Source organism: Gallus gallus, chromosome 5 (genome assembly GCF_016699485.2).
Source record: "Gallus gallus isolate bGalGal1 chromosome 5, bGalGal1.mat.broiler.GRCg7b, whole genome shotgun sequence".
NCBI classification, from domain to species: domain Eukaryota; kingdom Metazoa; phylum Chordata; class Aves; order Galliformes; family Phasianidae; genus Gallus; species Gallus gallus.
The window spans coordinates 43,000,634-43,013,809 of record NC_052536.1 but is presented as its reverse complement, the minus strand read 5'-3'; the positions used below and the strand labels follow the sequence as shown (position 1 = coordinate 43,013,809).

General features: G+C 48.3%; 1 protein-coding gene across 11 annotated transcripts in view; it reads left to right on the top strand.

Annotated features, from left to right (window-relative positions):
• Positions 1–13,176, top strand: part of FOXN3 (forkhead box N3) — a 184,355-nt gene that overhangs the window by 81,927 nt on the left and 89,252 nt on the right. For all 11 annotated transcript variants that reach the window (XM_040701575.2, XM_046942413.1, XM_040701573.2 and 8 more), the window contains one exon: positions 6,219–6,355. In XM_040701575.2, the coding sequence (XP_040557509.1) occupies positions 6,219–6,355 (137 nt within the window). The remainder of the gene's footprint in view (positions 1–6,218; positions 6,356–13,176) is intronic.

Sequence of the window (13,176 nt, the reverse complement as noted above, 5' to 3'; positions counted from 1 at the left end):
CTGTGGTGGAGGGCTTAGTGGAAAGGTGTTGAAAACACACAGGAGAAGTGGGTGTGAGGGTTTTGTCATGTTGCATGCAAATAGGGCTTTATTTTCTCTGTATTGTGTCAAACTGCCACATAACAGTGCCAAACTTTCCTCTGAAGGGCAGGGGAAGTTTCTAGAGTTCACAGGTTTGGGGGATTTTGTGTGAGGGTTTATGAAAATTAAATGCTTACCGTGCAGTTGTTGCTGTCATTAAAATTGCTGTGAAGGTGTGTAGTGCAGCTCTCTAAAACTGGCTGTATAGAATTTCACAAGTCTGTGCTAGAAATGTTTGAAAAGAATGAAGAAAGTCTACCCTTAGACTGCATGAATAGTTATTTGCAATTTTTATGTGATATTACAGTGGACCTAAGGAATGTGTTTTGTAATAATAGCAATCATTGGCCGTGGCTTTGTTTTTCTTTCTTTAAGAACTCCTTAGCAGTTGTATTTCTCTCTTTCTTTTTTTTTTTAACTAGCTGACCTCAGATGATTCTAATGCTCTGTTTGTGTCTTTCTGTGAATTACTTCATCTGTTTAACGATGAGGTAAATAGAGAACTCACCATTCTCATCTGCACAGTGCAGAGCTGTTGAAGAGCATAAAGGTTTAGTGTTATCTGTGACTGTTCATAAAAACTGTTTACAACCAGAGAACCAATGCAGGTGAGCAGAGCAGACAATATTCGTTCTGTCCTTACTGTCAAATCCCAATGAGTAAAGTATAACCAACACAGTTTTAAACAGAGCAGCAGACCAACTCCACTGTTTTCTCCCAGTGCTGGCATTAGTGTGTTGTCCCTGCCTGGAGTAAAGGAAGGAGCTTCAGGCCTGAGTGAGTCCCACGTCGGCAGTGCAGAGCAGGGTGTTGTGGTGCTGGCAGCGTGGCCCAGGGATTCCCGCAGGTGGGAGCAGAGCTGCCCGGCTGTGCTGTGTACTGAGGAGCCCCAGCACTGTGTGCTGATGCAAGGCAGCTGTGATCACAGTGGGCTTCAGTCCTCTGGACTGGGTTCAGGTTTGTATTATCAGCTGCTTGTTCCCCATTGGGCCTTCAATTTCACTGTGCACAACTTCAAGAGCAGTGTTGTGTGATATGGTCCTAAACATTGAGAAATATTGTTCCCTCTCTTCCCTTAGACACTGAAATCTCTTTCTGGTCTAAAAACGCAGTTATTCGTTCAGATTCTGGTCCTGGCTGTAGCTACTCGAGTGGTTGCTTTACACTGTGTGCTGGCATCACGTGTATTTCCACCATCCCGTTCTTTTATTGAAGCTTTCCTTTTGAAAACTGGCTTACTAAAGTTTGATCCTGGAGAAACACCTCTGTGTTTGGGTGGCACACCTGGACACCTGTGGGAGAGCTGTACGGCATTCCTGTGGGTAAACACGTTGGCAAAGCTGAGTGAAGATTTGCTTCAAGTTCTCTACTGTGAGGGGCACAGTGAGCACGGGATAAATATTTATTCAGAATAAGAACCTTTGATACGCAGTAATCTCTCTGCTATTACTTGCAGAGAGGTCATTTGCTGTAACAATAGTAGGTTTCATCCATGCTGAGAGCAAACTATTATATGGGTAATGCGGATGACTGACACCAAATGGTTCCTTATCTTTGCAAGAAAGTGTCATTAGTGTTATTGAGAGGTCCTGTGTTAATGGCTGCACTGGCTCACACTGACCTAGCCAGGGACTGATGTGCCACCGTCCTGTGATTTCAAGATGTGATGACTTGGGACTGCAGATGCTAATTGGAAAGGTCCTTTTTCAACTAATAGGAAGTTTCTGCTTTTTCTCCTTGCTTTCATAGTTCCTGAAGTGCCACAGTAATCAGGGCAGAATAGTTACAAACGATAGTGTCTGTGTGCACTGCTCAGTTTGGGTAATGGTGACATTCCTAGTTCATTCCATTGATAACTTTGGTTTTGGAGAGTTTAGTCCTGAGCATTCATCCCCTTCTGTTGTGCTGGTTTGTCTTAGGGGGCAGTTGTTGGATTCTTTTCCTTGGAGCAGCAAGCTCATTGACTGAAAGCCAACTGCCCAGCTTGTCCCAGCTGCCCCTGCATGCCTGCTCTCTGCCTGCCTGGCAAACCATTCCCAGCTGGTTTGTGCCCAGCCAGAACCCTGCTTTTCCTGTCGGTGCTGTGCCAAGAGGCACATTGCTGTGTCACCGTGGCTTGTCCTGCAGAAGGGGACGGTCCACATGGATCTTCTTTGAGGAGAGGGTCTGGGCACTGGGCAGAGACCTGCTGTGGGAGGTGGGCAGCCCTGTGCTGCTGTTCCCCACTGTCAGCACAGCGCCCCGCTGGACCCAGGTGGCTCAGCAGTGGCACAGCTGTGATTGTCCGAGTCCAAACCTGCATGCTCTGTGGCTTCTACTCTCTTTCCCAAGCTTCATTTGGGGCAGACTGTGTGGCATTAAAAAGAACCACCGTGGAAACAATCTGCGTTCCTAACAAATTTCAAGTCAGTGCTAAAATAACCAGGGAATGAAATTCCTCAAATAAGCATTTGGCAGAATTTTTATATAGACAGGGTCTGTATTTTTCCCAGCCGTTGGTCCTGGAAGGAGCTCAGCAGCCTTTTATTTTATGGAGCTTTGGGCAGATGATGAGTACTGCACAGGGCTGGACTCTCAGCGGTGTGAGGTATATGGAAGCAAAATCTTTATAATGAGGAGTTTTAATAACAGATAATGCTGTTAACTCCAATGGTTGAAAGAGATAGCAAGCAGCTTTTTTTTTTTTTTAAATTCCAAGTATCTTTTTCTACTAACAGGACCAAACATTGCTTTGGTTTGGACCCTACCAGGTTGGTAAATAGGATTTTAAAACTTTTGTATGCAGTCCATTTTGAGGGGGAAAGAAATTGGACACTGAATGTCTCACACTTATTCTTGGTTATGCACCAGTTTTAATGGCTGGAGGGAAGTCACGTTTGGGTATTGGAGCTATCGGAAAGAACAATGCCTAAATACAGTTTGTATGTATAGTAGATGGCAAGAAAAGGAATAACAATATCTTAATGATAATTAGTAAACATAATCATGAAGCTTCTTAAAGAAAATATTAAGCTCTGAGTATTCATGGGGTAACTTCCACGTGTTGGTTTCTCACTCGGATAGTTATACCTTTGGAATGGCTTGCCTGTGGTTACAGCCTGCTCTTGGATAAGGTGAGGGGACTCCTGGTAAGGCTGTCCTTGTTTGTAACAACCTGAACCATGGATACAGGAGCAGCCCCAGCTGAATGGGAGGTGCCGGGGGCTGAGTGCTGTGCCTGGGAGTGGGAGGCATGGCCGGGAAGACTGCAGCACTCCAGTGCTGAGGTTGCCGGGCTGGGATCCATTCCTTGCTCACTTGTTGCCTGGGAGACAAATACTATCCAGGGATTTTTTTCCTTTCTTGCTGGTTTTTGATTGGAGACACTATTGACTTTTGGCTTGGAGGAGGTAGTGAAGCAGCACGCCAAGTGTCATGAGATGGAAATTAATCGCTAACCGATTGGTCTGAGTTCCAGTGATTTCCTTTCCTGTGACTGCTCTGTGTATGGAAGACTAATGACACATCTTCACAGACAGCTAACGGAGCTGTTCACACCTCAGGCTGTCAGGAAGGAGCCTTAACCAGGGGACACTTCAGTTTTCTTTGTGTTTCTGTCTGTTGTGTGATTGTGGCAGTGCAAAGGTAAATATCATAGAAAAAGAACTTTCCGTGGTTGAAGAGCTTTGCTTTAAATTGTGTTTATTGTTGCTGCTAAATTATACATCAGCTCAGCTGCAGTGAAAATAGGGCAAAATATATTAGCGAAAAAATATAGCACTGCCTTCTCAGTGTTTCCTCTAACAAGAATACCTTCCCAATCTCTTGTGTGAGAGTTTCTGTTTTCCACTGAGATTATTTTTGGCTTTCACAAGGATATCCGCAAGCCAAACGAATGCAGCATAGCAGCGATGCATGGTTTGAAGTCAGCCTTCGGCAGTGACCTCACCCTGTAAACCCCTTGACTCGTGCTCACTCTGGTGGGGCTGGGGGAGATCACGGTCAGGTAGATGACTTGGATGAAAGGAAAGAACACACACAGGGGCTTGGAAACAGCGTGTTGTGTTCCAGCAAGTGCAAGTACACAGAGTGGTGTTTAAGTGTGGCATTTTTAAAGCTTGTCCCATGCTATAAAGGGTAGGGAATCCAGCAAAGGTTTTCTCCTGAAAAGAATGTTCCTAGCTTTGTGTGTTGCTTGCTTAAAAGGAAAATTTGTGGTGCTCTTGCTCTGCCTCTTGGATGGAGCATGGAAGTGGAATTTGAGAGATTTGGATTCTATTTTTGAGTCTGTCCTTTGCCTAAAAAGTCACTTCCTAGGCTTACCGTGCCAAGTCTCTGGCTCACTGTCCCACATTTGAAAGCTAAACATCACAGCTCCTTGCTACAGACTGGTGTGAGGCATGGGGCACACAGCTCCCCATGACAGCACGGTGGGTGTTCAGTCACCCGCACAGTGCCTGGCCCAGGCGGCAGCCCCACGGCCCTGCAGGCCCAGCCTCTCCCCACGCTGTCCCTCTGGGGCCGCTTGGAGCCTTCTCAATGGCTTTGGCCTGCCCACGGTCTGGCTGGCCCATAGCTGCTCTCCCAGTCCCCAGTGCCCTGCAGAACCCGGTTCCTTGCTCCTGCTCCCTGCAGGTGGGTTTGGCTTTGAATGAAGGCCATGACTCGGGCAGTGCTGTGAGCATGAGGTGCTCCCACACAGCAATGCAGGGAGGCTCGGGAAGCTTCTTTCTTTTTTTTCTGGTTTCTGTGGGTGGCTTCTGTGCAGATGTACAGCCTGTCAGCTTAGAAGGAGCTCTGCAAGTACTAAGTGTATCCCACTGTCCCGAAGCCACCCATAAAGCAGGGCAGCATTTAGGGGCTGTAGGGCTACCTCCAAAGGAAACAGGTGTTGGGTTTGCGCTCTCCTCGTGGCTTTAGGAAACAGTCGTCTTCATTCGGTCTCATCTGTGGTGTGTGTGTGCTGGCCATTGGACATGGGAACACCAGGATCATAGAATCATACAATCATGGAATGGCCTGGGTTGAAAAGGACCTCAAAGATCATCTAGTTTCAACCCCCCTGCCATAGGCAGGGTCACCAACCACTGGACCAGGCTGCCCAGAGCCACATCCAGCCTGGATGATGGGGTCACTGCCGGAGCTCAGCGAAGGGTGCCCTGGGCTGGGGCTGGCACAGGGATGGAGCACAGCCTCTCCACTGGCTCCAGAACTTGCCAGTGTTTGCCAGAAGCACATCCTTAATGGCCTGAGAGCCTCTTGAGGAGCTCCACCCATAGTGAGGACTGCTGCTGGTGTGGCGTGTTCTGAAGCAGGGCTGCTCTGATCTGCCTGTACACCCTCGGTGCAGCCTAGCAAGAGGTGTACTTCTGTGCGTGTGAACAGCCCTGCATGTCTGCCCTGACCTCCGCTGGGCCGAGGGCTGCAGTGGTGCTGAGAGGCAGTGTGGCCGTCGTGCTGCGTGCTGCCGGCTCCACGCGTTCCCCGCATCCGGGAAGGGCCGTGGCAGTCACTGCTGCTGGAACCACCGACTGTGATTTCACAACACCCGACATGGTTTAAGGTCTGGTTTTACTGTTTTGTTTTGGGTTCTGGGGCTGGTTTTGTTGTTTTTTTTTTTTTTTTTCCCTTAGGAGAGAAAAGATGATTTATTTCTTCTTGTAGTATAATGGCACCGATGTCATGTGGCTGAAGGATTAAATCCTTTTATTTTTATAACAGTTGCTAGGGTGTTTAAACCCCTCCTCTTCAGCCCTGTTTCTCGTTAGCGTAGCAGCACAAAGGAAAATAAAATCACTTTCAGAGAAGAATGGGCTTCTCTTCAAAGTTCCCATCTAACAGCGATCGTAGCTTTGTGTTGTTCCAGCGCAGGGCGATGGGGAGATTGCCAGATGCTGTTAAATCATATTAACTAATACGGGGTGGTGGGGAAGCAGCCAAACGTGCGTCCTTAGCTGGTTTTTTCCCCACAGAAGTGTGATCTAAACCATAGTCACAGTGTATATTAATGGAGCGGTATCTCTGGCGGGCAAACCGTGTTCACTGCTGTCAGACCAGGAACCCAACCCGCTGCTTTCCTGACAACTGCTACTAAATGAATAAGGCTGTGCCGTTAGATCAAAGATTTGATTTTTTTTTTAATTCTTTTTTCTTTGCAGAGTATTGGAAAGGGGTCCTTGTGGTGTATAGACCCAGAATATAGACAAAATCTTATTCAGGCTTTGAAAAAGACACCCTATCACCCATACTCGCATGTGTTCAATACACCTCCCACATCTCCTCAGGCATATCAAAGGTAAGACCTAGATGATTTTACAACTCTAACTGTTTTGCTGCAGCTGCCTGTGGCGCGGGGCAGGGACGCGGTGACGCTGGGCAGGCCCGGGGGCGCCACGACCCCACGGGGCGCGGGGGGACGGCTCTGTCCCAGCCTGGGGCCGCGCGCGGGGCGGTGGGCGCCGGTTGTACCGGGCAGGTGCTCGCGGCTGGCGGCGGTGCCCGCTCGCGGTGCCCTTATCGGGCCGGAGCAGGGCCCGGCACCCCGCCGGGGCTCCTTCGAGCCCCGCCCGGCGCTGCGCCGGGGCCGCGTCTTGCCGGCGCGGAGCGGAGCGGGGCGGCCTCCTGCCCTCGCGCCGATTGGCGTGCTGGCTGCCACGGCAACGCGGCGTCTCCACGGCAACGCGTAGCCCGACAGGTGCGGCGGCGGCGGCGCGGCCGCGCGTTGCCTGGCGAGGGGACGGCCCCGGGCTGCGCGGCGGTTGCCACGGAGACGGTAATCCTGCCTAGCAACCGCGCGGCCGGAAGTTCGGGGGGCCCGCGGCCGGCGCGGCGCTCCGCCCGGCTCGGAATGATGCGTGTTATTTTTTTTCGCCCGTTCTGAAATGAGCTCCCGGCCTGGGGCCCGCCGGCCGGCTGTTAGCGGGCGGCGTCCGCGGTGCAGCCACGGCGTGGGCCCGGTGCTGCTCGGCTGCTTTGGGAAGCATTTTCCACGCTGCCACCGTTCCAAGGGGCTTTCAGTGCTCCTTTCCCCCACTCCCCCCACTATCTCGGTCTCAGCTGAGTAACGCGAATGATGCCGTTACACCTGTAATCGCGGGGATGGACACGGTCTGTTTGCAGAGCCTCCCTTCGTCAGCTCTTTTGCATCTTAAGAGTATTTCAGTGGCTCCATTTGGATCTGTTCAGAGACTCCTGCATCAAGTAACAGTGCAAGGCAGCGCACAGCGTGGGGATGCCGATCCCTTCCAACCCCCCAGCAGAGCACCCCAGAAAGACGCAGCAGGGGATCCCAGTGCTTGCCGGGCAGCTGCTCTGCTCTGCATGGAGGATTGTGGGGTCTCGCTCTTGGACTGACTATCATGGAGCAGTTCCACTGTCGAATAAAGCTTAATCTTCCCGTGGCCCTCTGAAATATCCGTTTAATCACCTAACAGTGACTGTGGAGCATCAGCACAAGGCTGATGCGGGCTATCAGTAGCTGTTGAATTCATTTCATTATTGGCAGCTGCATGGCAAAGTCATTTTTTGGCATATATTTCTGATGCTTTTGCAAGAAGTTGGACGTCCCCCATGCGTTTAGGAAAAACAGTAATCCCATATGTGTGTGATTGCTTTCTCATGTGTAGAAAGACTTTGGTAATGGGTAGAAAAATGTAAATCCGCTCTGCCATCGTCGTATCTCCAGAGCAATACATTGTCATAGTAACAAATTCCAGGGGAAATTCTTCTGATAGCAGAGATGATAGGTTTGGAGAAACCCTTGGGTGGCAGAGCTTTGTCGCTATCCATCAGCCTTATGTAGCTGAAGGCCACGGTAGCAGAAACTGTGTTTGAGATATGAATGAAAAATGTCTGGAACGGGAGGATCCAACCAGTACCGGGGCGCCTGTAGGAGCTGGGTTAATCGGGGGAATTACAAGGTTTATGAGGATGGGTTGCTGCGATTCCACAGGGGCAGAGCGACCTACTGCTTGTCTTTATCAGATGTTTTGGAAGAGTAAGGATACGCAGATTAATCACATGTTCGGTTTAGTGCCTGCATAAGCAGCTTAGGGGTGAATTGAGCATGGAGTGGAGGAATGTATTGTGAAAATATCCCAAGTGAGATGGTCACCGAATGTACACCCAATGAGTTAATTCCAGCAGACAGTTGAGCTTTACAGCTCCTGCAGAACATCCTGCATAAACATAACAGAGGAGACCTTTTATGAAGGAATTCTATAGTGTGGACCCACACATTTAGGTGGCTGACTCACTATTATACTGGTGTCATTAAGATTAGGCTTCTTACTCAAACCAGGAAGTTTGGATTGCAGTGGGAGCCATGGAGAGAAGACTGTAGTTATGGGGAAGCAAAACAAACTTGCAGTGTTTGTACACAAGAAGGAACTTCAGGCTGCTGTTATCTGATTTGCTTCTGCTTCTTGGAGGGTGAAGAAAGTTATCTGTAAGCTCTAAGAGGAAGAGTATACTAATGCAAATTATTTCCCTGCGATTGGATTGGATGTGTATTAAAATCAAAACTCGTGCCAAAGAACATTTTTTTTTCTAATTCTTCTGATTGAAGCGTATTTCATGTCACGTATGAGGAGTTCCAAGGGTGAACTAATGCTCTGATACACACTGTGATAAAGGCAAACCTCTCTGCTGGGTGTGGAGGAATGGGTGCCTTAGTCCAAGGGCTACCATGTGTTTCTTTTTAAATATTTACAGTTGTGTTGGCAATAGCAACCTTGAAATGTATTTATAGACACAAGCTTTGTTAAGTAACTATGCAAGTCAGCGCCCGGATGTTTTATCTGCATGTTTTACCTTTGGTTTTCTGTTTCTTACTTGACTGTAGGTGTGATTTTTCTCTTTTGGTGGTGCTCGGAGATCTTAAAGGGATTTTTCTTTTCTCTGAGTACAGCAGGAGAGTTCTCAAATTATTTCCAGCGTTTTCAGCAGCAGGAGGAGAAATATTATCAGGAAATGTAAAATAACAGAAATTATTCGTTTCACATATGCAGGATATTTTTACAGATTTTGATGATTTTCTGGGAATGTTGGTTAGATCACTGGATAGATTACATGATGTGTAGAGCGTTATTCTCTGCTCGTCAGAAACTGCTTTTTCCAGTCTGTTTTGCTAGTTGTTGTTTGCTAAACCAGTGGTGAGCGTTGGCACACCCGGGCTAAGCTGCCGGCTAACTGGTGACATTACAAATGGGTCTGAGATGGGAACCACGGAGCATTTTCTCTCCTGCATTGCTCCAGCCTACCTGTTGAGAACCAGCATCTGGTCCTGGTGTGTGCCTGTCCCGCAGGAGCTGCTTGGGTAGCGTGGCTGATGCGCTGTGTGTTAGCGGGCTGCCGGGTTCCCAGCCCTTGGGGAGCACTGAGATTGCTGAGGGGTGGGCAGAGCCCCCTCTGCAGCGACTGCCTTTTGTGCAAAGTCACTTTTCAGAGTGTGTGCTGAAAATGGTGCTGCTGCTTGATCTGATCCTTTCCTTTCTTGGAAGTGCTGATGCAGGAGTAAGTTTATGGCTTACAGAGGGCTTGAAGGTGTGCTAGTGACCAGATGTCTTATGAAACTTCACCAGTTGGGAATGTGAAAACTGGGGAGTGGCTTCTGTTTTATTGGGGTTAGTGTCTCTTATCACTGTTGCCTTCTGCAGATGATGGCTTTCCTAGAAATATTTCCTCCATAAATGCTCATCACCTCTCTAGCCCTCTGGTAACTGGTAAGGATGTTTTTATTCTCTGCCCCATATTAGTACCACTTCAGTCAGAGTCCCGTGCCAACATAGGTGTTCTCTGAAGAACAGCTTCCAAAGAAGCCCACTGCCAAGCAGTGCTGCTGTGTGCTCAGCAGCCGGCCGGAGCCGTGCTGTGGGGAGCGGCCATTGGAGGAGGGTGTGGGGCTCCTGCAGGGCCTCCCACCGCCTCCGTGTCAGACAGGCGTTTGTGAAACACCACTATTTCTTCAGGCTACTGTAAAATTAATGTTGTGTGCTGTGGGTTTTCTTGTATTTAGGCTAAGATAACCACTCTCCATGTGCACATCTCTTGCTGGGCTGAGTGAGCAGCAGCTGCGGCACACTGAGCCGTGGCCGCACACGTTTGCCTGTGTGCTGCAGCGCTGAGTGCTCCTCATTTGGGCAGCTCGCGTGGGAGAGGGGCTTTGTCATTGTGAACCCCGTTTGACTTCTGAAACGTATTAAAAAGGTGCGAGAACTGGTGAAACTTTGATACCAAATTTCTGTTGCTTTTATCTCCGTAAGCTGGTTCTGCCCCGTTGTTCTGCCCAGGGAGAAGGTTCCCAAACGTTTCCACCTCAGGCTCAGGCCCGACCAGCAGCGCAGCCGGCGGGGCTGGAGCTGTGCTGAGGCTGCGGGCGGGTATCTGATTACCAGCTCTTTGCGCAGGGTGATTTGTCATCTTGCCATGAAAATTCTTTCCCCACACTCCACAGACTGCCGCTGTAGATCGTCTGCTTAGAAATGCACCTCGGAACGACTCCTCCCAGTTTTTGCAGCTTTTGGCTTTACTGCTCCTTCCCTGAAACTGCCACAGGTTTCAGCCCTTACCGTTGTTTATTGAAACTAAACCTGCATCGGAGGCCACGTATTGTAGGATATCATTCTGGACAGCATCTGAGCACTCTTTTTTCCTGTATGCGTTATGTTTTGAGATGAGAAGTGCTCCTTTCTGGCTATTTGGGGAAGGTGACGAAATAAACTTGTCCTATTCATTGAGGACTTTGAAGCACTGAAAGAGTCTCCCTGCTAGAAGGGACCTGGGGAATAAATTAATTGGTAGTCCTTTGCGGTCTGGAAGCACAGCTTTAGTTCTCTGTTACCGGTTTTACTTCTGGTAGGAAATGAAGCTGACCATAGCACAGTCTGATATTTCTGTGTATGCCACAGCCTCTTATCATGATCGATCTTGTTATTTTACTTCCTGAACAGAGTCTGAAAGAGTTTTCTTCTTTGGTGCGGTGTCAAGGCAGAGCCTTTGGGGAATTTTGTTTTGCTGTTTCTGTAGTTTAGAGATCACAAAAAATACAAGTTCCAAGCTGTGCCCTCTGACACAGTAATATGTCTTGATTTGAAGATCCATCTGTGTTTTGAGACTATGCTGCTTGATGTCTGTTTTCTGGCAAATTAAAGAACATTGGTTCTGCTTGATGCCAGACAGGAATAGCAAAGAAAAAAGAACTTTTGCTTGAGTGAATGCCTGTAATGCGCTCAGTGCATAAATATTTGAGGATTTGCCAGTCCAGAACTTGTTTTCTAATGTATTCTAATCAGCTCTCCATCCAGTAGACTTCTGTGATATGGGATATATCCCATTGGCTGTCATTTTGTAAAACAAACAAGACCAGCTTTTTCCTTTTAAAAGGATTGTACCATACAACATAAAGGAGGCTGAGGGCAGGGAGATAAGCTGTGGAAGATGGCAGAAGGTCATGGACAGAAGCAGAGGAATAGAACATCAAGTGCATCCTCTTTGACACAGAAGTTTCACGCGTTCTTCCTGCGGCACCCTTGTGCTCAGCACGAGTGGCTGGTGGGAATACAAGTAATCCTCTGATTGCATCTTCCTTCCTCTCAGAATGGGCTTAAAGCTTCTGAGCCCTCTCAGCTGAGATGTTTTCAGTTCTTTCTCACCCATACGAACCTCTTGTTTCCCATCTGCTGCATACTTTCAGATTTGGTTCTTGAGGTCTTTGTTTTGGCTGTGTGTTTGAAGGCCTTTGGTAAAGATCTGCAAAGCAGCACCCCCAGCCTGTCACTCATCTCTAACAGATGCTGCGCAAGCACCAACTCCTTGCATTAAGTTGTTGTAATTCATAGCCCCGTTTGTTGACTCTTCCTGGTTACTTGGCTTTTTAGGCTTTTTCTTTTTTTTTTTTTCCCTCCTCTGTGCCTTTTGTACATAAATATAGCCTTACTCTAGAGATAGCTTGGAATGATACTACAGATATTTCCACTTCGGTTCATGGGAAAAGGAAGGTCTAGGGGTGTGTTTTGTTTAGTTGTTTGTAAATCCCTCTAGCTCTGAGCGCTTGTTTATGAGTAACGGTTACAGTAGCCTTGTTGGTAGAGCTATGAATTGGTCACTGCAGAAGCCTGGAAGTAGGTGGGAGCTGTGCTGCTGGGATGGCTTTCTGCTACGCCCCATCCCTCTGTGTGCTGTTGCACAGTTTGAGGACCCTGCTGTGATGAGGGCTGTGTGGTGCTGCAAAAGACAGAGGGTGAGTGGCACCCCTCTCCCTCGTCACTTCGTAGCATTCGGTTCATCCCTCTGCCTTCATCCCCTTCATGGCCATTGCACCACTCTTAGAATTCCAGCAGTTGCATGGATGGGGAAGCTTGTGTAATGAGATTCAGTAACGGTTCACAGAATTGTTAGTAGCTGAAAATTAGGACTTGGGAGCAAGTGTCTGTGTGATGAACAGCATGAGCATCATGTTTGATAATCATACGGTGGGTGTTACAGCAGCAGAAATTACTTCTGCATATGAAAACAGAACAACAGCGTCCTGTTTCACTCTTGCTTGTGGTGTGACTGTGGACAACTGTGGAGTCCAGGTGACCAAGGTGGCCATCTGGCCTTGGGCCACCCATTGGAAGTACCAAACAGAAGGAGGTGGTGGGCCCTCAGCCTGGCCTGTGGCCGGATAGCAGCAGGTGGGAGATATTGAGCTTCTGGAAGGGCCAGTGGCCTTAAGACCTTGCAGACTGGCTGCTCTTTTTCCTGGACAAAATCCTCTTCGGTCTCCTTATCTGCCAGTCACAGGAGCACCTGTGTGCAGAGCTGGGCTTGTCACAGTGGTGTTCTGAGTTGTTTTGTATGTATTTTTAAAGGAAATGTGCAGTTGCATTTCATGCCCATGTCAGGTATCCACATAATCCTTGCCTGTTTACCTGAGCCAATATATTTGAAAGTACCAATCAGCCTTTCTGCAAATGATTTATTAAAATGCATCCTAAACATTTGGAGCTTTTCCAGTATCTTGTTGCAGCACCTATGGCCCTAAATCTTCAAATGGCAGGCAGCTTCCCTTGAAAGCTGTTTCTTCAAGTAAATATTTATTTTCAGATACAAAGCTCCGAACGAGTTTCAGGGGGT